This window comes from Contarinia nasturtii, unplaced genomic scaffold (assembly GCF_009176525.2).
Source record: "Contarinia nasturtii isolate CC-2019 unplaced genomic scaffold, AAFC_CNas_1.1 Cnas_scaffold_4757, whole genome shotgun sequence".
NCBI lineage: Eukaryota > Metazoa > Arthropoda > Insecta > Diptera > Cecidomyiidae > Contarinia > Contarinia nasturtii.
The window spans coordinates 17,913-38,955 of record NW_022202040.1 but is presented as its reverse complement, the minus strand read 5'-3'; the positions used below and the strand labels follow the sequence as shown (position 1 = coordinate 38,955).

Genomic DNA, 21,043 nt, shown 5'->3' with positions numbered 1-21,043 from the left:
ATTTGAGACTTTCAATGAGACTTGAATCTGTATTTCAACGTTTAACGATCATCTTACACATTTCTTTCACAGTTTATTTACATCTGAAAAAATCTTCAAATCGATTTTTCTCGCTTTTCCGATGGGAAATCGAGGAAAATAACGAAAATTCGGTACCTCCATCAATTGTAAAAATAACTAATAATTGAATGATGTCTCTATTGTTTTTGATAAGGTGGAAAATCCAAAATTATTGAAGTTATTTGTTGAAAAATCGTCGAAAACAGTAAAAAAATCCGGGCGAAATCCGAAGTTTTTCCGCCATATCCGGGCATCCGGGCCGAGCGATTTTTCGTCTGGGCTTGGCCTCGAATATCCGCGCGAAACCGGATTTATCCGGGCGATCTGGAAGGCTTATCCTGTCGTCATATTCTCATATTCAATAAAAGCCTTGTTCTTCCGAATGTATTTTTTATTATAAATTTAATTCATAATGAACGATTTTATTTTGCTTCAACAACAATTTTTGTTTTCATTTTTAAATTTCATGAAATATTTGAATCTTATATGATACGTTTTTGGTTACGATTGAAAAATGTAGTAATATAATGATAACATTACGAAGAATAAAGTCGTATGTGTCACTAAATTAATTCAATATAAATTATCCCAGCAAATTCTTGTTTTTTTTTGTTTATCTTAAAACTATTCTATAAAATGGGAGTGGTTTTGTTTTTTTACTGGAAAAATTCCAAAGAAGAAACAATTTCTCTTATTTTGTTTAAAAGGTAACGATCGAATCAATTTGTTTTGTAATATCCTGTACACCATCGATGTTGTCATATTTTTTGCTCAATGCAACAATGCGGGTACCGCCAACATTTGATACTTCAATGTAACCGGATTTTTCCAACATTTTCATACAATTTCGCATTGTATCAGTTGAGATGCTTTCACCTAGTATAGAAAATATGAATACATTATAATGAGAAGTTGTTTATGACATGAAATTCCATTGAAACATTTATTTTATAGTACGTACTGTATTTGCAGTTGCCATTTTCAACCTGTTTCGTAATTTCCGCAACACACACTTTGATAAATTCATTTTCTGTCAATCCATAATCTCGAAGACTATCCAATGAACGAATGACGGCCATATATGTATGTGAGTATGGAGCTAGAACTGATGACAAAACTACCCGTTTTCCATGTCCTCCCTCTGGTAAAGCAATAGTAATTTCATCGGATGTAGGAATATCATAACCATCTTCACTGCTTTCGTCGAAATGTGCATAGTATCTTCGAGCTTTCATGTCTTCCATAGAATTTGCTTCCTATATTGAAAAAAGTAATATTAATTTAAAAGAAAAAAAAAATCAAATAAAAAATTACCGATGGAATGGAAAGTAAGTATTGCTCTTTCAAACGCTCAAGTGAATCATCGAGTAGATTGTCCAGTTTTTGGCAGGGTTTATTGAATAAGAACTCATATCGTAGCATATCACAGTACTTTTTGCATAATTCCATTAATTCACTTCTTTTAATTTGGTATCCCTGTTCAAGTGAATCAAATTTGTTTGTTTTATCTTCTTCTCTTAACCAAGCAATTGCGATTAAAGGTTCAACTTACTGCTGAATTACTGTTACATGAATGCGATTCGGTCATTTTAAGTATTGTGCACATTACAACTGCATCAAGTACAAAATGTGTGGCCAAACTGTTTGAATAGTATGAGAGTTCAATGAAACTACGAATATTTGCAACTGGTGTAATGAATGTTTTTCCATCTTTTTCTTCCATTGTAATCAAATCTAAAAACATAATTAAAAGGTAAGAAAATTGTTGGTGAAAATGAAAGTAATTAATTCGCTATATTCATCATCACATACTTGGACCTAGTAGATCAACTGCGTATTTGATTACACTATGTGAATCCCCAGTAAAACTTATTGTTCGTACACCATGCAATGTTTTTCTAAGGTCATCAAGTGCATCTGCCAAAACATCGATTGTATCACCATTTCGAAATCTATAAAAAAGTTTAAAAATCACATACTCGATAAGTGATTTTTTGTACAAGGTCAGTAGCAACAGTGATACTAATCAAAGGCCTTGACTTTAACAGACCTGGTTAATAATAAAAATGCGACCGCGTTCGTTGTCATGCATGCTGTTGCTGTAGCACAATCGTAAACCACATGACGAGCAATGCTATCGACTAATGCACGATGTTCTTCGTTAACCACATCGGTACCGTACAGAGATGATGTTGATGGTTGATGTTTTAGCCGTCTTGCGCTAATCAAACGTTTCAATATATGTGGTGTTGTTTCGATTGAATTTAGTTCGGGTAAATTTTCATATGCTTTGATTAAATTCTTCAGCGAAAATGGTTCATTGAAATCGATTCGCATTTGTCCGTATTTTGAATTTAAAATGGCCCAAATTGCTGATACAGCTGATGTAAATTTTTCAGGTTTTTTTTTCTCGCCCAATTGTTCGTATACAAAATTACCTAGGGTTGATCAGAAGAAAAGAATGAAAAAATGGAAATTAATCAATAAGTAATGGAATAGAATGGAAAATGGACATTAAAAAAGAACGTATATAGTTAAAGCGCAAAATTACCATCACAAAGACGTTCATAGTTAACGGAGACGGGTACTAAAAAGGCATCATCTATCGTTCCACTATTCAATGCATCGATAATCACTAATATTGAAGAAAACATGACATAAATTTATCTGTACTTTCATGTAAAACTTTCAAATTATTTCTTTTAACTAGCACAAAGTCTTTTTTTCTTAAATATGGAATATTCGATTTGAATCGCATCATTACCTGATAAAACACCACTCTTTGGCATGCATGGTTTGCCAGTACGTGTCCGGCCACCTTCGATAAAGAATTCAACATTGTGGTGTGCAGCCAAAGCATGTTGCATGTATGTGTGTAGAACAGCGCGATAAACAATGTCCTTTTTGCCAGCGACCGGGTCAATTTTGCGTTTAATGAAAAATGCACCAAGCCCTCGTAACAAAGCACTAGACATGGAAACGATGTTATATTATATATTTTTTTCGTGATAAAGCTACTACTTAGCTGTGAGAAGATTAGAGCTATAAAAGGGCTACTTTTTAACTGTGAGAATATTAGAGCGAAAATTGAGATAACAAAAAGTTAACGTTATCAATTAAATGTAACAAACGTATACTGAGCAAAAATTGAATGGGGAAAACGATCATTCAAAATTCATTTTTACGTAAATAATGAATAAAAATAAAAAAAAGCTTCTTCGCCTGAACAAAAGATATACCATTACCACTAATAATTATACACATAGAATGTTTTACCACAACTGAATATCGACTAAAAAGTTTAATCTTGCTCAAAATACATCCCACAATATAACCATTGTTTGATTGAAAATGATAAACATAGAATATATAATTTTTTTTAGTAAAATAATAAAATCAACTTTTTAAAAATAAATAAAATACCCACCCGAAGAATGGTATGCGTAAATTATCACCGGCAGCGACAATGGGAGCACGAATTTCGTTGTTGTACAAAATAAAACTGACCAAAATATAATCCAAATGGCTACGATGTAATGGTAAGAAGATCAATGGAACATTGGGTGAGGCGGCTGCGGTTTTTTTCAGCATATCAATGTGTGCTGGATGTGCAATAACGCCTGACATAAATGACGGCAGCAATTTGAATATGACGAGTGATGCAAAGCGTAATAAGCGATCGGATATTTTTGAACGCATATCCAATAGAAGACGTTGTGCACGTTGTTTATTTTCTTTCAATGTTTTTTCATATTGCCAGTCTTCGTCGAAATCATTGCCCGCATTTGTTTTCAATTCTTCAACGGTTTTTTCAACAGATATTTTGATGGCATTTTTCAAACGATCATCTTTGAGAACTGAATCAGCAACTTGTGGTAATGGGAAACGTGTTAAACGTAAGCAATGCACCATAAATGGAAACCACGATTGAATCCAATTGAAAAATGTGCCGTTCTCTTTGGTCAACGATTTATTGTATGTTCCAACACGCAAAATATTGATAACATCCTGTTGAGCAAGTTCCGCATTCAAATGTTGTTCCTAATTATAAACAGTAAAAGGAAATTTTATACAATTAACTATAAATTTACTTTGATTGAGCCATTGTTACCAAGCACTTGATATTATACATTATTATCATTGAAAATCGACAAAGTCATCAAAGTACTTCAATTCACATCTGATAAACTTGAAGTTCAGGTTATTAGATTGAATCATTGGTAGATTTCAATTTTAAATTATACTTACATTATTTGAAGGTGAACAAAAATCACACGCAAGCCCATTGAGCTTTTTCGATTGCACTTGCAATGTTTGCATTGGGGTTTCTTTGATTTGATACAGAGATCGATCAAATGATTGTTTTTCCTGTTCTTTGTTTTGAATACGGATTCGTTGCCTTTCGGTTGCACGTCGGCGTGCACCATAATCAGTGGTCGTGCCGTGATCGTCATGATTATCAGTCTCAGTTCGATGCATACGTACTAAACTAATAGCATCTTGCATATAAGTTTGCATCACATCAACCATGTCTTTTGCTCTGAAATTTTTTTAAGAATACCAATGAATCGATTGAAAAAAAGTTTTTTAAAAAACTTGAATGAAATAAAAATTGATGCATTTAAATGGATTTTTATTACTATTGATTTGGGAACTTTTCTTTTGTAATGAACATCCATATATTTGTGTTCTATAGTTTCACATATATTTTAAAATATGTTTTCCATAAGAGCGCTGTCAATGAATATGACGGCTCTTTTTGATACTACTGTCACATTCCATACCTTTGCTTACTCATACTTAAGCAATTATGTACACAGACATGGTAGAGTCTGTGTTTTCAGCAGTAGCGCTGTTATATTTTTGTTGATAATTTGAGCATGATAATGAAACTTTTTTTTTATAAAGTTCTGAAATTGACATTTTCGGTTTGTCAGTGAATTTACAAAATCGTCCAATTTACATCATTTGTAAATTTACTAAAAAAATTCATAGTAATTTTACAAATTATGAAAATTGGAAGTTTTTGTAAATCTACTATGAATCTCCGTATAACAATAGCATAGAAAATTCATTTTGTCTGATTTCGCGGGATCTTTTTTTTAATTCACCCACAGTTAGTTGTTCCATTGGACCAATGTTTCCTACAACCTTTAATGATAGAACGCAGTACACATAGTTTTTCAACTTGTTTGTGTGTAAACAAACAAATGTCAACTGTTAATCTCATGTGTCAGATAAGCGTTCAATTGACAAACCGTTCAAAAAAAACCAACGTTCACAGAAAATTGATAGTTTTTCATTGCAATATAAATTTAAAAATTTAAATAAAATTAATGCCCCTAAATTTTCTAAAAACAATTTATTTATTTTTAAACCATTTTTTCATCGTAAATTTTGCAATTATTAATGTAAAAATATAATTATTTATTAAATGAAGTCATCAAGTTTGACATCACAAAAAAGTTTATAAACATACGTATTGCGCCATCTATCGAAATATGAGATATTGTAAATTTCGATAGTGAAAGTCGCTATGCATGAAGTCGAAAAATAACATTATTTGTTTTTTTTTGATGTTTTTTTCTGGTATTTTATTGTTATTATTATGATTTGGAATTATGCTACCAAAAAATTGTGAAAAAGTTGTATTTAAACTGATATATTCATCATTTGTAAATTTACCCTGACTTTTCGTAGTATTTTTACAAAATGATATTGTGACTTTTATTTTGACACATTTTGTAAATTTACTACGAAAATTCAGTGTAAATTTACAAATGACTTACAACACAGTGTTCGTTGGAACATAGCGCCATCTATTGAAATAATCTTAATCTACTTAGACGAACTTTTTTGTGTGTCTATAAATATAGAATGTCACACTGTACATATGGTTAGATGTGTACTTTCCTGTACAACATTTTTTTCAAAAGTGTACAAAGCAAAAAAAAAAGTATGGCCTATTCGGAGGGTTTGGTAAAATACAAGACAGTGAGAGAGAGAGAGAGTTCTGCGCGTGGTAATTAAATTAAGTGGGAGGTTAACGTATTCTCTGTGCGGCGAAATACACAAACACACACTCACACATTAGTTTATAAAATAGCATTTTAACGTTTTGCACGCTCAAAACGATCGAGCGTGTTAAAAAAATTGACAGCTGACAATCATAATATTATTTTGACCTCCCAATTAATACTCATCCACTGAACGCGTAGTCACCAATGACTGAAAATTGAAAATAAATCGTATGATTTGCATTCGTAAACTGATTGTTGATAATCATCAAAAAATTATCAAAAAGACATGCGGTAATTTACATCAATTTCGCAAGCGTACTACACTTCACAAGCTCTACTATTTGCAGCAAATGTGTGCATATAGACAAAACCGCATCTTGGTATTTGCCAGTTTGCTTAGTCATCATCATAATATTCATGTGCAGCAGAAAACACTTTATGCTAATCGTAAGTACAGCAATAACGTAGCAAAACATTTGTTGCACTTTTCAACTTTCCATGTGACGAACAGATTCATTCAAAACTGACTAATCGACGAAGAGCAATTTTAAACCATTACAAAATGGAATGTGCTTTCCATTTTGCTTAGTTATTGATTTCGTTTTACTTAACTCAATTTTTGTTGTATATAATTTTTTATATTCTTGAAATGCGTCACACAAAACCACAAGATAAAAATTCAACAAATCATCAATAGCAATAACAACATGAATATTATTAATTTGGATTTAATAAAATGGCTTTAATTTGATGGGAAAAGGAAGTATATCATTTAAATTAAATATTTTTGACGTCAACTCTATCGTCGATCAACAATGTTTGAACATCAATAATTTCCGTGTTTTGTAATGATTGCAAGTTAAACGTTATGTGAATACTCATATAGCACACGAATAACATTAATCGCATTAATACAACAACAACAACAACAACAATCATTTATGGACCGCATTAATGAAAGAATGAAAATCATCAGACTCTATTTTACCAAAGTCTGTAATAATAAGGATAATGATAGTAAAAAAGCCCTCTTGCCGCCGCCATCATCGTTATTGTATCGGAAGTTGATTCTATCTTTACGTTTGATTATTATGTATTAAATTCATGGCATACTCGTATTTTTTGCTGTATCACATATCTAAACTGTTTGGGATTTGATCCCGAATTTTCTTACATTCAACAAAATCCTTCGTTCCAATTGGCATAGAAAAATTTATATGGGGTTTGTATTCCATTTCAAAATCGTTTCAGTATTATTATCTAATTGAGTGATAACATTTCTTTCCCACGTAATTCGTTTGAAAAAGAATCAAGGGAAGACCAATCTAACTGAGTTGCTTGAATGTATATACGTAATTTTTTTTCAGTTGTGCACGCGCCATTCACGATACAAACTGATGCCAAACGCGCTGAGTGTTTTTATTTGAGAATTTCTTTATCACCAAACATGTGTCAAATGAAATATTCTTTCCAGCACTGAATCAGTCGGAATCGGTCAATCGTATTTTATTTTTCTTCGCTAATACAATGTTCACATTAAAATCATGAGTTGTGCATTCACTTCATTTAAATTATCGTGGAAAAGTTCACAAATTACTTATTTCCAACGTATGTTTCGTTTCCTTTTGATAATATTGTTTAATGTAGTATAACAAGCGTCGTGGTTGATTTATTGGCCCCTTTGATACGCTACAAAAAGCAACTTTGAAAACAGACTTTGAATGACATTTAATGTTTACAACGCTCTCTTTTGATAACTTTAGCTCTGTAAATGAACTGCCTAAAGTTTATGAATGATTGTAAAACGAAAAAAATCTCAAAAGTCTGCAAGAGACTCTGCAGATTTGGTCGATATCATCGTAGAAAGAATTCTACTTTACTTTCATTGAATCCAGCTGTAAACTGCGCCCGCACAGAAAAGTGGGAGTGAGCTTCACGAAGTTCCTCAAGAATAATTGAAAAAAAAAATCGTATATGCAATCAAATAAAAATGGACGCTATAACAAAGAACAAAGGAACTTTAAAACAAACACGAAGAAAAGCCCCTAATGAATAAACAAATGTGCAAAAAAACAAGACAGAATACATTTTATTGTAGGCCATAAAAGAAAAGCAAAATCATTTCTTATCGCTTCATAATGTTAAACTGGTAAAAAGTGTGAGAATTTTGATGCCTTCAAACATTTAAACGTTTAGCGATCGATAATACTTGTCGCTTCGATAATATTTCAAAGCAGCAACAGCTATACTTGATAATTGAGTGGCACATGCGAAGGCACCTGGTTTTTATTTTATGCTGACTTAATTTGATTGGAATCAAGTAAAAGAATTTAGTTACAAAGTTCAAAAAGGAAACGAAAAAGAAACTACTTGATAATAAGAAAACGAAATGAATTGAGAATATATTACAAACATTGATAGTGGTTCTCTTTTGATGGAATGTATTATATTCTTTCATAGTGTTTGAGAATCGAAATAAAAATATGTCAAAAATACACAAGATAGCACGTTGAGCCTTTAACCCTAGAACCGTTTTTGGCAAAACCATCTGAGCTTCGTGTATGGAGACACTCAGTGCACGTAGTGTATTTTATAATTTCATTTTTTGATATTTTTCATATCGAATGATCGATGAATAGATTTTGCATGTATATGACACGAAATAGAAATTTTTTCATATTTTTCTTTTTTATTAAGAATAAATTAAAATTGAATGTCGAAGCAGCTATGAAAGCAAACCAAAACTGAATAAATTCTGAAAATAAGTAAAAAACACTTCTTTCGAAGTTCCCAGTGTGACGCAATACTGTAAATCTGAAAATCTGACAAGGTCCAGGTCTTGAGTTTCTCTACACCAATCATACCCTCTAACATCCAAATCACATTTAACCGAATCCAAATAACGTCTACGAGGTCTTCCCCTATTTCTCGGTCCATCTGAATCAGCATACAAAACCTTCTTTGGCAAACGAGACTCATTCATACGTTGGACATGACCAAACCATCTCAATCTCGACTTTCTTGCTACATCATGAACCGACTCAACATTCAAATTATCTCGAAATCTTTCATTTCTGATACGATTTTCCCATTGATCCCTACGCGATACTCCAGAAATCATTCGCAAAACTTTCATATCAGCCACTTCCAAACCATGAATTAAATTTTGAGAATCGACCCAGCTCTCGCTTCCGTAAAGGATATTTGGTCTGAAGATTGACTGATGAATCATCAATTTCGTCTCCTTACTCAACTCACGCTTATTGAGAACGTGTGATCTAAGTTGCGCTACTACCTTATTTCCATTCATTCTACGGTATTCAAACTCTTTCAGAAGATGCAACCCAAATACTTGAATTGTGACACTTATTCAAGCAAGTTTCCATTCAATTCGCATTGAATAGTTTTTCGAGTTTTACCCACATGCATAACCTGAGTTTTCAAACTGCTAATTGTCATTCCAAAGTCTGTATAGGCCGCTTGTAAATCTCTAATACTATTCTGCAGCTCCTGTTCAGAACTACCGCATAGTACCAGATCATCTGCATATGCTAAAGCAGAGATTACATTACCCCCAAAGCTACGTTCCCCCTTAGATTTCCTGATTTTATCAGCTTATCTATATAAATAATAAACAGAAGCGGTGAAATTGTACAGCCCCGTCTAAGACCATTACGCACATCAAACCATTCGCTCAAATCACCATCCACCCTAACTGATGCTTTACTGTTTGCGTACAAACTTTTGCCTTAAGAAGAGACCCATTTATTCCATATTCGGCTAGAACCGACCACAACTTAGATCTTGGAATACAATCATAAGCCTTCTGCAAATCAACGAAACATAAAAACAAATCCTTATTTTTCTCATGGAATTTCTCTAGCAGCTGTCTCAAAACAAAAATTTGGTCTTGGCAACCCCGCATAGGGCGGAATCCCGATTGATTTTCATCCAGAAGCTGTTCAACAATAGCTCTGGTTCGTTTTTCCAAAATTGAACTATAAACTTTTCCGACTCAATAGAGAAATTCCACGATAATTATTGCAGTCTTTATTACTGCCTTTCTTATGAAGAGGAGAAATTACTGCAATGCCCCAGTCTAAAGGAACAACAGAAGAGCCCCAAGCGAGATTAAAAATACGAAAATTTATATCAGAACATTTTCAGATTTACAGTATTGCGTCACACTGGGAACTTCGAAAGAAGTGTTTTTTACTTATATCAATAGTTTTGATAGTATTTTGGTTACCGTTAATATGTTCAAAATGGCAAAAGATGAAGATTTTTGTATAGAAAATGTGACATGAACGAATTCTACCGCAAAATAAATGTCATATTCGATTTTCCCGTACCAAAAAACCCACAAATACCAATTTTCATAGCAATCGAATAAAAACCAATTTATTCCAAAAGAAAGGTTTCAAGCCGGAAAATCTGAAAAATTGAACCAATTTCTCAAAACGGTTGCCACCATTGAATTCCTCGGGTCCGACTTATGTAAAATCAGTTGTCAAAGTGAACATTGAACAAGAAAAGTAAAAACCTAGTACATTGCAGTTGATTACTAAGATATTAAATTATAGGTGGCCGCTTAAGTTCAAACTTTTCCCGATTTTCACCAAATAAAAGAATGTTGTCGTTTCAAAATGTGTATATCGACTCAAATTTGAGTGCGCTTTCGATCCATGAGGAAAAAGTCAAGTCAGTCATACATTTTTTCATGATAAATGTCGATTTTCATCGATTTTCCCCCGTTTTTCGAGGTCTAGTCATCCTGATCTAACCTTTTACGTTGTTTTTTTTCTTCAAAATTTCTTTATTGCTTCATCAAGATGACCTTATGCCTTTGCAATAAGCCAAGAGTTGCCGTGATTTTATTGAATAATACCCTATCTACCTGTGATCAAAAATGGACGAAAAATTGAAAATTGATCGAAAAAAATTTCAACTTCGGGATGCGATTTTTTTTTAAAACGAATTTTCCCAGATATGACACATTCACGAAATCATCACATATTGAGTCCCCAACAAACACCTAGTTTTTTGATTTTTTCTATGTACGCAATTTTTTTTAAATTTGGATTACGTGAAAAAAGTCATGGTCATTTTTCGCCGAACATGTGACATAACACATTTTTGAAAATTTTTCCATTTTGATCCGGAAAGGAGAGTCTTTTACCTTTCTAACGACGTATAAATCATTGTTGTACCTTAAGGTCCATTTTCCAAGGCGGCGATTGCAATCGTCCACGATTTTTTTTCAAATCGGGCGTCAAAAAAACCACAAATAATAAATCGTTCACGATTTTGGCGTCAAAAAAACCATTGATCTCAATCGTTAACGATTTTGGCCAACGATTTGAAATCGTACACGATTGTAATCGCCGCCTTGGAAAATGGACCTTGGAAAATGGGCCATTTACAGATGGCCAGAAAAATGTCCGATTAATGAAACACTCAAAAAGGGCCTCCCAAAATTTTTCGACCCCAGACCCGAAAGACATGCGAGACGAAATCGAAAATTTCAAAAGCGCATATATTCTCAGTTTTCATCTACTTTGAATAAAAATTGAAAAAAAAAAACTTTTTTTCAAAAACTACGGAAAAAAAGTGTTCATACAAACATATCATACGGCCAATTTTGAGGTTTTTGGCTATTTTTGGCCAATTGACCATATCTCGTCCACTTTTCAACCGATCGTGATGATTTTTTTTTTTAAATTATCTACGCAGTCCCTAGATTCCGAATATGTCAAAAAATAAATTCGAAAAAAGCATGTCGGTGGTCAAAAATCGAGGAAAAGGAATTTTCAGCGATTTTTTCAAAATGTCACCTGGCGGCCAAATTTTGAATTTTTAAAATTTTTTTGCGGATTCTTAATTTGGTACCCGAGCACTACTAAAATATGCACAAAATCCTTTCCAAAAGTCAGCGGTATAGTGACGCAAAATATACATATTTCATATGTATGTGGGATGTAGGTATTGCGTCACTTGGGGGACTGCCGTCCCCCGTGATAAAGGAAATAATAAATGCTTATTTGTTTTTTTTTATAGATATAGACTCTCTGCACATAAAAATAAAAAAGTTTGGTGGTGTTTGGTTGAAATTTTTTTTTAATTTTTGACCTGAAATCCATCTCAGGCACTGAGTGTTCTTAACGCGGTTCCAGGATTAAATAATATAAGTTACGAATAATCAAATAATATTAATTTCCAAAATCAAAACATTCTTCATATCGATTTTCTTGTGTTGATGACTTCAGAACGTTTCAGAAAACTCAAAATTTAACATGAAAATTAACAGCATTTACACAGTAAGAAAATATCAGCCGACGCTATACGCAAAGCCGACTGGTACGTGCGCTCATACGTTTTTACATCTTTTACATCTAGTGACCATACGATTTTTCGACTGATTCGTTACTCTTTGTGCGTATCTTCGCACAGTCGAAAAATCGTATGGTAATAGATGTAAAAGATGTAAAAACGTATAAGCGCACGTACCAGTCGGTTTTGCGTATAGCTTCGGCTGATATTTTCTTTCTGTGTAACATTAAGAATTCATAACATACGGGCATATAGTATATAACTCGAGAATGAATGCGAGATATATCCTGAGATTTAATGAAATATACATCATCATATAAAAATTGAGATTTTTTTGTATGGCGGCGTTTCAATTTAATGAAATCTCAGAAGAAGACCCACATTCATTCTCGGACAATCATATACCAAAATATACACGTAAGTGATATATACTCGTTCGGTCAATTTTATGTAATCGAATGTATATATATTCGAAGCTTCGATAAAAATGGTAAAGAATGCACACCAAAGGTTGCCAAGTGATTTTGAATGCATTACAATGCATCGATTTAAATTGAGAACATCTAATTTATCGTTTAAATGCTTAACATCTTCTTTGTTGCTGTTTTTGTTTCTGCATTCAATGCACTGAATGTATATAATTTGAGTATGTATGTTTTTCGAATCGTTTTGGCTGTAATTAACTTTACAAAATGGAATAAAAATAAATTTATTGTGGATTTTAAGTGAAAGGTGCAATGTTATTATTCTTACCGTGCTTTGTTGAGCAAGTAGCCAAAGACACATAGAAAAATAAATAATTCAAAAATTCCTAACATTTTTGTTCAACGTCAGTGGCTGTGTGTAAAATATCTGCACATCAAAATGTTTAACACAAAAAAATTCTGCGACCGAATTTTTTCGCGTATGATTCAATTTCGTTGGTGCTTGTTTTTTCAACTAAAAGAGTTCCTTAATTAAATTTCACGTTCAAGAAATGACTGTTTTTCTCCTCAGATCTTTGCTGATTTGTTAAAATGGATTATTTTGTCTGATTGTTATTTATTAAACGCACGATAAGTAAGTAGGTGAACAAACACATTCGAAACAAAAAAGTTGTTTTTACTACAAAACGTTTAACGTTCTGTGAAAGTTAGATGCCCTCTTCCCCTCTATTTGTCCAGACCGGATTTATAATTTATACGATTTTGTAGTCCATTCCAGGGTGATTTGTTTTTGTGTTGCAATAACAAATTTCGCAAAACAAACTATCTACGTCTTCTATTGTTCCAAATAGAAATTGTTTCAACTGCGGAAAAAATCGATGATATATATCTCTGACTGATTTATAGAACGAAATTAACTATTGATTAATTTTGGCAGCTGCTTATTTAGTACACTTCCAATTGAATTTCGTAGAAAGTTCGGTGAAATGTTTGTTGAGCTCTCCTTTCCTCTCACTCTTTCGTCACTCTTCTATCTGCCTTAAATTGAGTTCAATGCGTACTCAACAATGTATTTGAATGCGTGCAACTTCAAAATTATAATTCTGTTTAAATTTTGAAAACGGTTACATTCACACATATCGTTCGAATACCGTGTGTCTTTTTTTATTGTTTATTTCATTTTGGGTTCAAAAGGCTCACGGCATTGGAGAATGTTTTATGGACTGAATTAAAAAAACATTCGGTTTATGTTTATAAAAATTACTTTTTCTTTTTTTTAATCAGTTCAAATTAAATGTTTACAAACAGCTAATTTCAAATTAAATGTTTATCAATGTCAGTTTGAGTTATATTTTTGATATCGACTTATGCAAATGTTCAAATTTTAACAAGCATGACAAATATCATTGCTGACACTAGAACGTTTTTTATCTCTCTCACACACAATATGCAGAAACAAGTTTTTTGTTCCTAAATAAAGTGAATGAAATTTTATTATTTAACTTTTTTTCCGTTACCGAGTGACATGAATGGAAAAATCTCAACTGTCACAATTGCGTTTGCACAAACTGTTAAACAATCAACGTTCAACTGATGACTTTTAATTACTGCGACAAATGTGGTGTGTGGGGAAAATGACATGAAGCTTCTTTTTAAATAAAAAGAAAAACACTGAAAAAAGCGTCGACGTGTGTTTCTATACCGCGCACTTTATCACAGATATTATACACATACACATGTGAGTTTGTGCTCGTATTTTTGTCGATTTGTCGTATAAATGTGTGAAATTTTACGACAGAATTTAGATTTGACTCGATTAAAAACGTAATTAATTTTCAATTCGTATTCTTAACGTGCTCGTACTTGCACATACTCATTCACATTTATTTTAACGAATTCATTTTAAATGTTAAGTATGTATTGCGGACAAAGTGTACGCGGACAGAGTCAGTCAAATTGTTTTTATCAGCAACTTAGCTGTCACACGAATTTCACACACAGATAATCTTTTGCTTGCACCATGAACTGTTATCACATTCTATTCAATTCTTTCACATCGAATCTTTTAATCTGTATATGATTTTAATTTCTCCGAGAGTCAAGCGCAATAAGGGCACACTATATAAACGCCATCTATTAATAACCGACTAACTACAATGTAAATCAAACGTATCTGTTTCCCCTTTTTATTTACTCCCTTCCCCTCTCGCTATACTTTTACATTGTAGTTAGTCTGTTTTACAAAGATGTCGTTTCTGTGTAAGATGTGTGACGTCACAATGTATTTATATGGATAGCGCTCGACTCTCGAATTTCTCTTCATCACGTATGTTTGCCGTTACTATCATTATGATTTTCGTCAATTACAACTGGCAACTACTGGCAATCATACGCATACGGCTAATCCCATGATCATTTAAAAAAACGTAATATTATAATGTGTTCAATCACTTTTGCCGAACAAATATTCATTTTGAAAATGTTTTAACCAATTGATTTGATTTACTTAGGTGGTTGGAAATTTTTGACGAACGAAAAACGTACGTTTGAATGTTGATAAAATAAGATAATTTGAGTAAAGATGAAACGAAAAGAAATTGCTGTTTAGCGATGCGGCTTTAAAAAATATAATATGATATTAGTAAATTTGCCCACATTTACTCAATGATTTGTTATAAATTTGTTGTTACGTTGAATTTTCTTTTTCATTTTCGGTTTAATTACAATTGCTCTATTGCCTTGATAAAAAGAATGTAAATTGTGCAATATGCATACACAGTAAGAAAATATCAGCCGACGCTACACAAAACCGACTGGTACGTGCGCTCATACGTTTTTACATGTTTTACATCTAGTGACCATACAATTTTTCGACTGATTCGTTACTCTATGTGCGTATCACCACACAGTCGGTTTTGCGTATAGCGTCGGCTGATATTTTCTTACTGTGTACCGAGTATCACCGATTATCTATGTTTCAATTGTGATGGGTTATTTTTAAGGTTGTCGACATACACTCAAACACATTGGATTGGAAAATTGAAGGAAAAAGACAACAAATTGATTCGCTACAAAAGCACGTTGTCACAAAAAATGATTAAAAATTGCATTGTTAACAACGAAAAAAGTGTACACAATGTCTTACATGTAACTACCGGAGATCTCAAATTTAATGCAATTCAAGTGAAGCAAATCCAATCGTACGATTACTTTATGTACACATGCAACACACTCAATCAAATGCGTAGAAATGCGAGCATATGCAGCAGCAAATCAAAAATTAACAATACCATAGAAGTCGTGCTGCATACCGTTCGATCGCGTTACTGCTCACACGCACTTAGTCAAGATATACATACCATTAAAGAGAAAAATATTAACAAATGCTTGTCCGTATGTATTTTGCATTTCAGCAGTTACACCATACACATAAACACACATTTTCGGAAACTACTTTGCTTTTCATTCTGTTTTTTTGTCGGGTATATATGTAGAGTAAGGTTGGGTGATGTGAACCACTTTTTTGCCTAGTCTCATAAAAATATCAACAAATTGAATTTTTAAACAACTGATGGCTCTATTCTGAAGGTAAATCCTAAATATATGTCACGGGGGATTTTCAAAATTTTGATTTTTTCATTTTTTTTTTTTTTTTCAAATTTTCTAAAACATTGATTTTTGGACTTTTTCTAAAAGATTGGGTGATGTGAACCACTATTAAAATTTAATAGTAAAAATCATGAATATCCACATAAATCGCTTTAAATGTTCAATCGGTCCTTCCTGAAGACAAATCAACGAAGATACGAGAAAAAAATATTATCACCCTCATGTAATCGACCCCAAGAGGGGAGGGGTTCAATTATTTTTCCGATGCCGATTTGTGGTTTTTGGAATGGAAATAAGCCCATTCTAAAGGTAACTTTTGACGCTCTATCGATTGGCAGTATTATTTTTTGACCCTGATCCCTCCCTACCCCCTTTTATAGGGTATCTTTCAGTGTTTGGTTAAGATATCTGAAATGTATCTAGATACTTTTGAGATAGTATCTCAATTTTCCGAAATTCATCTAGATATTTTCAAGATTTTCATCTTAAGATATCTTTCGAAAAGATGAGATAAAAAAATTAGATAGCGATTTTTTTTTTTGAAAAATGTCTAGGCATAGCTGTCCACGAATGTTCGTTCGTTCGTTCATAGAATATTTTTTTGGTCTTTTTGTTCGTTCGTTCGTAGAATTCTGCTGATCCATGGATTCTCAGGATTTGACCTGGATTCCAGAACTTCCATAATGTAATTACAATTAAAAATACATACAATTACACGAAGAATGGATTTTTTATAGAATATCTTTAAGGAAGTTTTAGAATTCAGGTCAAATCCTGAGAATTCATGGATCAGCCAAATTCCACCGGATTTGGACTTTAGGCTATTTTCGCGATTTCCCATCGGAAAAGCGGGGAAAATCGATTTAAAGTTTTCCTAATTTACCTTTATTATCGCAATATTTGTTTACATTCAGAAAATAAATTTCCTTAAATTACGAACGAACGAACGTGTTCGTTGTTCGTTGTTCGTACGAATATACGAACGAACAATCCAAACAATTCATTTTCTACGAACGAACGAACGAACAAAATATACATTGAAAACGAACGAACGGTTCGTTCGTTGGTGTTCGTGGACAGCTATGTGTCAAGGTGAAAAAAGAATGTTGATTAATATCTGCTATAAACAAACTTCACGCACTGCGGATATTAATACGAGATAAGATATCTTAACCAAACACTGGTATCTTTCTTAATATGTCATTTTAAGATATTTCATACAGATCGATATGAAACGGCCAAAAAAATATTTTTTTCAAAGAAGCAACCTCTTTTTGGGGGTTAGGGGTGGGGGAACACCCCCACTACCCAAAACTTCAACGGATCAAAAAATAACGTACTACAAAGTTGTTCAGAATGACGAGAGAAATTTTTTTGGATCCCTGCCTATTGTCACTTACAGTCGGCTTTCAAGGCGATCGGATTTTGCGCGCGCCATCTCTGAGTCCCAATGCAAACCAAAGGGAAACTCTACACACTTGGGTGTTCGTTTATATATTTGTCAAACATTGATATCTGTCAAAAGAAACAGCGTAAACAACACGAAGTAAATATTTTTCTGGTGAACAATCGGTATTATTGTGATTATTGCAAATAAAAAAATTAAAATGTTGCCAGTTCTTTTTCTTCTTCAAAAAATCTTAACGCAAATCTGCGATTGCATCGAGAACTGAACACGAGACATGCTAACTACTTGAATCTAATTTTGTTTTTCTCTCGATTTTTTTTTATCTCTTAGTCAAATCATAAATTTACATTGACATTACGGAAAGACAAATGTGACACCATCAAATTATCGTCGGATTATCGAAATCATCGTTATTTAACCCTCCGTTTAGCACTCTTTTCTGTTGTCATATACGTAGCGCTTGGGTCTGGCCAGACCCACATACATTTTATATGAAAAGTGGCGCAATTTATAATCTGTTACCAGTAAAAATCCCCGGATTTGAAAAAATATTTGCTTCAAGATACTGTATGTGGTAGATGGGTCCAAGATATGACATTTGGGACAAAAAAAAGTTCCCCAGATTGATATGGGACTAGATATGACCCTTGGTAGTTCCAAGAATCCCAATATTCAGTGATATATGACATGAATATTTCTGAATACTAGAGCAAAAAACTATCAATCGATTTTTCTCTCTTTTCCGATGGGAAAATATTTGAAATAAAAAATCGCTGCGAACGAACGAACAAAATTGTTATTTACAAAATCTTGTGAAAATGAAATTTTTTGTTTACAGTGGAAATTACTTGAAAATTGGCATGCCATATTTTTTTCAGTAGAAAATAACTTTCTGAAGTTTTCAAGTCGATCGGACAAAAAATGAGTATAGCTCCCATACAAAAATTTCAATATTTGAATTAAATTTTTTTTTTTTAAATTTGAATTAAAAAATGAGTTAGCTCCCATACAAAAATTTCAATATTTGAATTAAAAATTTTTTTTGGAAAAATGTGAATTTTGTGAAAATAATTTTTTTTGTTTACAATCGGAATTACTTGAAAATTGGCATGCCTTATTTTTTCATGAGTAAAAAAGTTTGGATGATGAAAAAATTGTTTAATAATTGTGAATTGTTGAATTATTTAACTTAGCAAAGTGATATAAATTTAGAAGAAATTTGATTAAATAACTAAATTTATGCGACATTTTAATTTGACTTTTTATATAGATTTTGGAACAAAAAGAATAAATAACTGAGCAAAAACATAATTAACTGGGCATTTAAATGGTATTATAAAATATTTGTGTGTTTTTTTCAATTTTTTTATTTATTATAAATTCTATTAATTATTTTCGTTATTATTATTACAAAACTTATTCAATTTATACAATTTTGCAATTTTATTTGCAAGAAAAAAATATATGAGAACCTGGCGTGACAGAGATGGCGCTTCTTAAATCGAGTCGCGTTCAAATACATTGTCCATATACAACGCAAGTGATAATCGATCCCTGCCCTCCAAGTCCCCCCACCCCCCAGGGGGTCGGGAGTCATAACTCCTTCACCCATGATTTTTTTCACTCGAAATTCGGAATCAGCATCCCAAATTACCCTAGAAATGATATAAATAATGATGCCAATCGATAGAGCATCAAAAATTACCCTATTAATGATACTTTTTCTAGAGATGCCCATGATGATCGCCTTAAAGTAGCGTGAAATAGAGTCAATACTGTGGTTCACATCATCCAACTAAACGTGGTTCACATCACCCAACTGACGCTATTTTACGCGGATTGACACTACATGAAAACTAAATGAGCAAATCACAAAATCTCTTTGGATTATTAAACGATAAACAAAAAACCAACACTATGAATATATTTACCTTCAAATATGTTGGTTTTTTTTTTTACAAAAACACGAGAAGTTGGAAAAACTCTGAGAAGTAATAATTTCATTTTTTTGCCATAAAACAATAAATTGTGCGTTGTACCTGGCGTTTTCTTTTTAGAAAACAAGGTACTGTCGATAGCAACTGATGTTAGCAATTTGGTTGACTTTTGTCATCGTTACGTACGAAAATTAAGAACTGTTCACATCACCCAACCTTACTCTATAAGAGTTTGAATATGAATGAACGAAATTTAGACTTTTTACAGATTTTTTGGACGACTTTTTATAAATGGCATTTTTTAATGTACAGCCGATTCAATTTGGACGTTTCACATGGTTATAAACGATTTTCGGTATATTGCACGCTTTTAAAACCATTTTCTTTATTGAAGAAGGCAAATTGATTGCACACACCTTAAGGGATTCTTTAAAATCTATTAATTCTTTCCTATGCTAATAAAGTTTTCCATTTGACTTTTTAAAAAATAAATAAATAAGAATTCAACAATAAAAATGAAGGTTGGTTCGCATCAGTAAACCAAATCTATAATTGAGTGAGAAAATAAAAATATAATACATTCTTACCAATTTTGCTTCCTTGAAGATTGAATGTAATAAAGAAAACAGGACTAAATCCATGTGATTCAATACTATGAAAACGAAATTGGCCGCAACCATCAAATGATTTGGATTCAATTGCACTAACCAACAAAAGCAACTGTCTTAATTCTTTCAGTTTTGCCGATTCGACTCTTCTTCTTATAATTTCTTTTTTGCTTCAGACGAATTACAATTATAATTCTTCGTTTTTTTTCTCGTATCGTAATAACAAACACTAATGACAGTTTGTTAAATCAGCCGCACTCACGTTTGAATATAAATAAACTTCGAATGAGAAAAGGTTAAAGAGATAAATTGTGCATTTCACATTGAATACGGACGCTGAGTGAATGGGCTTTCTTGCCGTAAACACAGCTTCAAATGTGTATGTAAACAAGCTATTTGAAGTAATGAAGTAAGGTTATGATCCTTCAATTCATTTTCCATTCTGTTCCATTACGCATTGATTAATTTCCATTTTTTCCATTCTTTTCTTCTGATCAACTCTAGAGTAAGGTTATGTGACCAAATGTAATCACCATATTCACCACAACAATCGGACACATGTGCTGTATGCTAAGTGAATGAATAAAAACCGCACTTTCTCTTATCGATGGAAATATAGGAATTGTTGTTTCAAAAATCAATTCGA

At 32.5% G+C, this 21,043-nt stretch overlaps 1 protein-coding gene across 3 annotated transcripts; it reads right to left on the bottom strand.

The window, feature by feature from the left end:
• Positions 1-489: 489 nt before the first annotated feature.
• On the bottom strand, positions 490-20,771 carry LOC116351150 (glycerol-3-phosphate acyltransferase 1, mitochondrial). 3 transcript variants are annotated; one of them, XM_031783221.1, is made up of 11 exons: positions 15,981-16,069; positions 4,309-4,600; positions 3,488-4,101; positions 2,825-3,027; positions 2,612-2,695; positions 2,111-2,498; positions 1,873-2,012; positions 1,613-1,794; positions 1,375-1,536; positions 1,022-1,316; positions 490-936 (listed from the first exon to the last, which is right to left on the bottom strand). In XM_031783221.1, the coding sequence occupies exons 2-11, from the start codon at positions 4,588-4,590 to the stop codon at positions 761-763; spliced, it is 2,526 nt and encodes an 841-aa protein (XP_031639081.1). In that variant the 5' UTR covers positions 4,591-4,600; positions 15,981-16,069; the 3' UTR covers positions 490-760. The 3 variants fall into 3 exon arrangements, with proteins under 3 accessions (XP_031639081.1, XP_031639079.1, XP_031639080.1); XM_031783219.1 differs by lacking the exon at positions 15,981-16,069 and adding an exon at positions 13,164-14,258 and having other exon boundaries at positions 491-936; XM_031783220.1 differs by lacking the exon at positions 15,981-16,069 and adding an exon at positions 20,377-20,771 and having other exon boundaries at positions 492-936.
• Between the last annotated feature and the right edge of the window lie 272 nt (positions 20,772-21,043).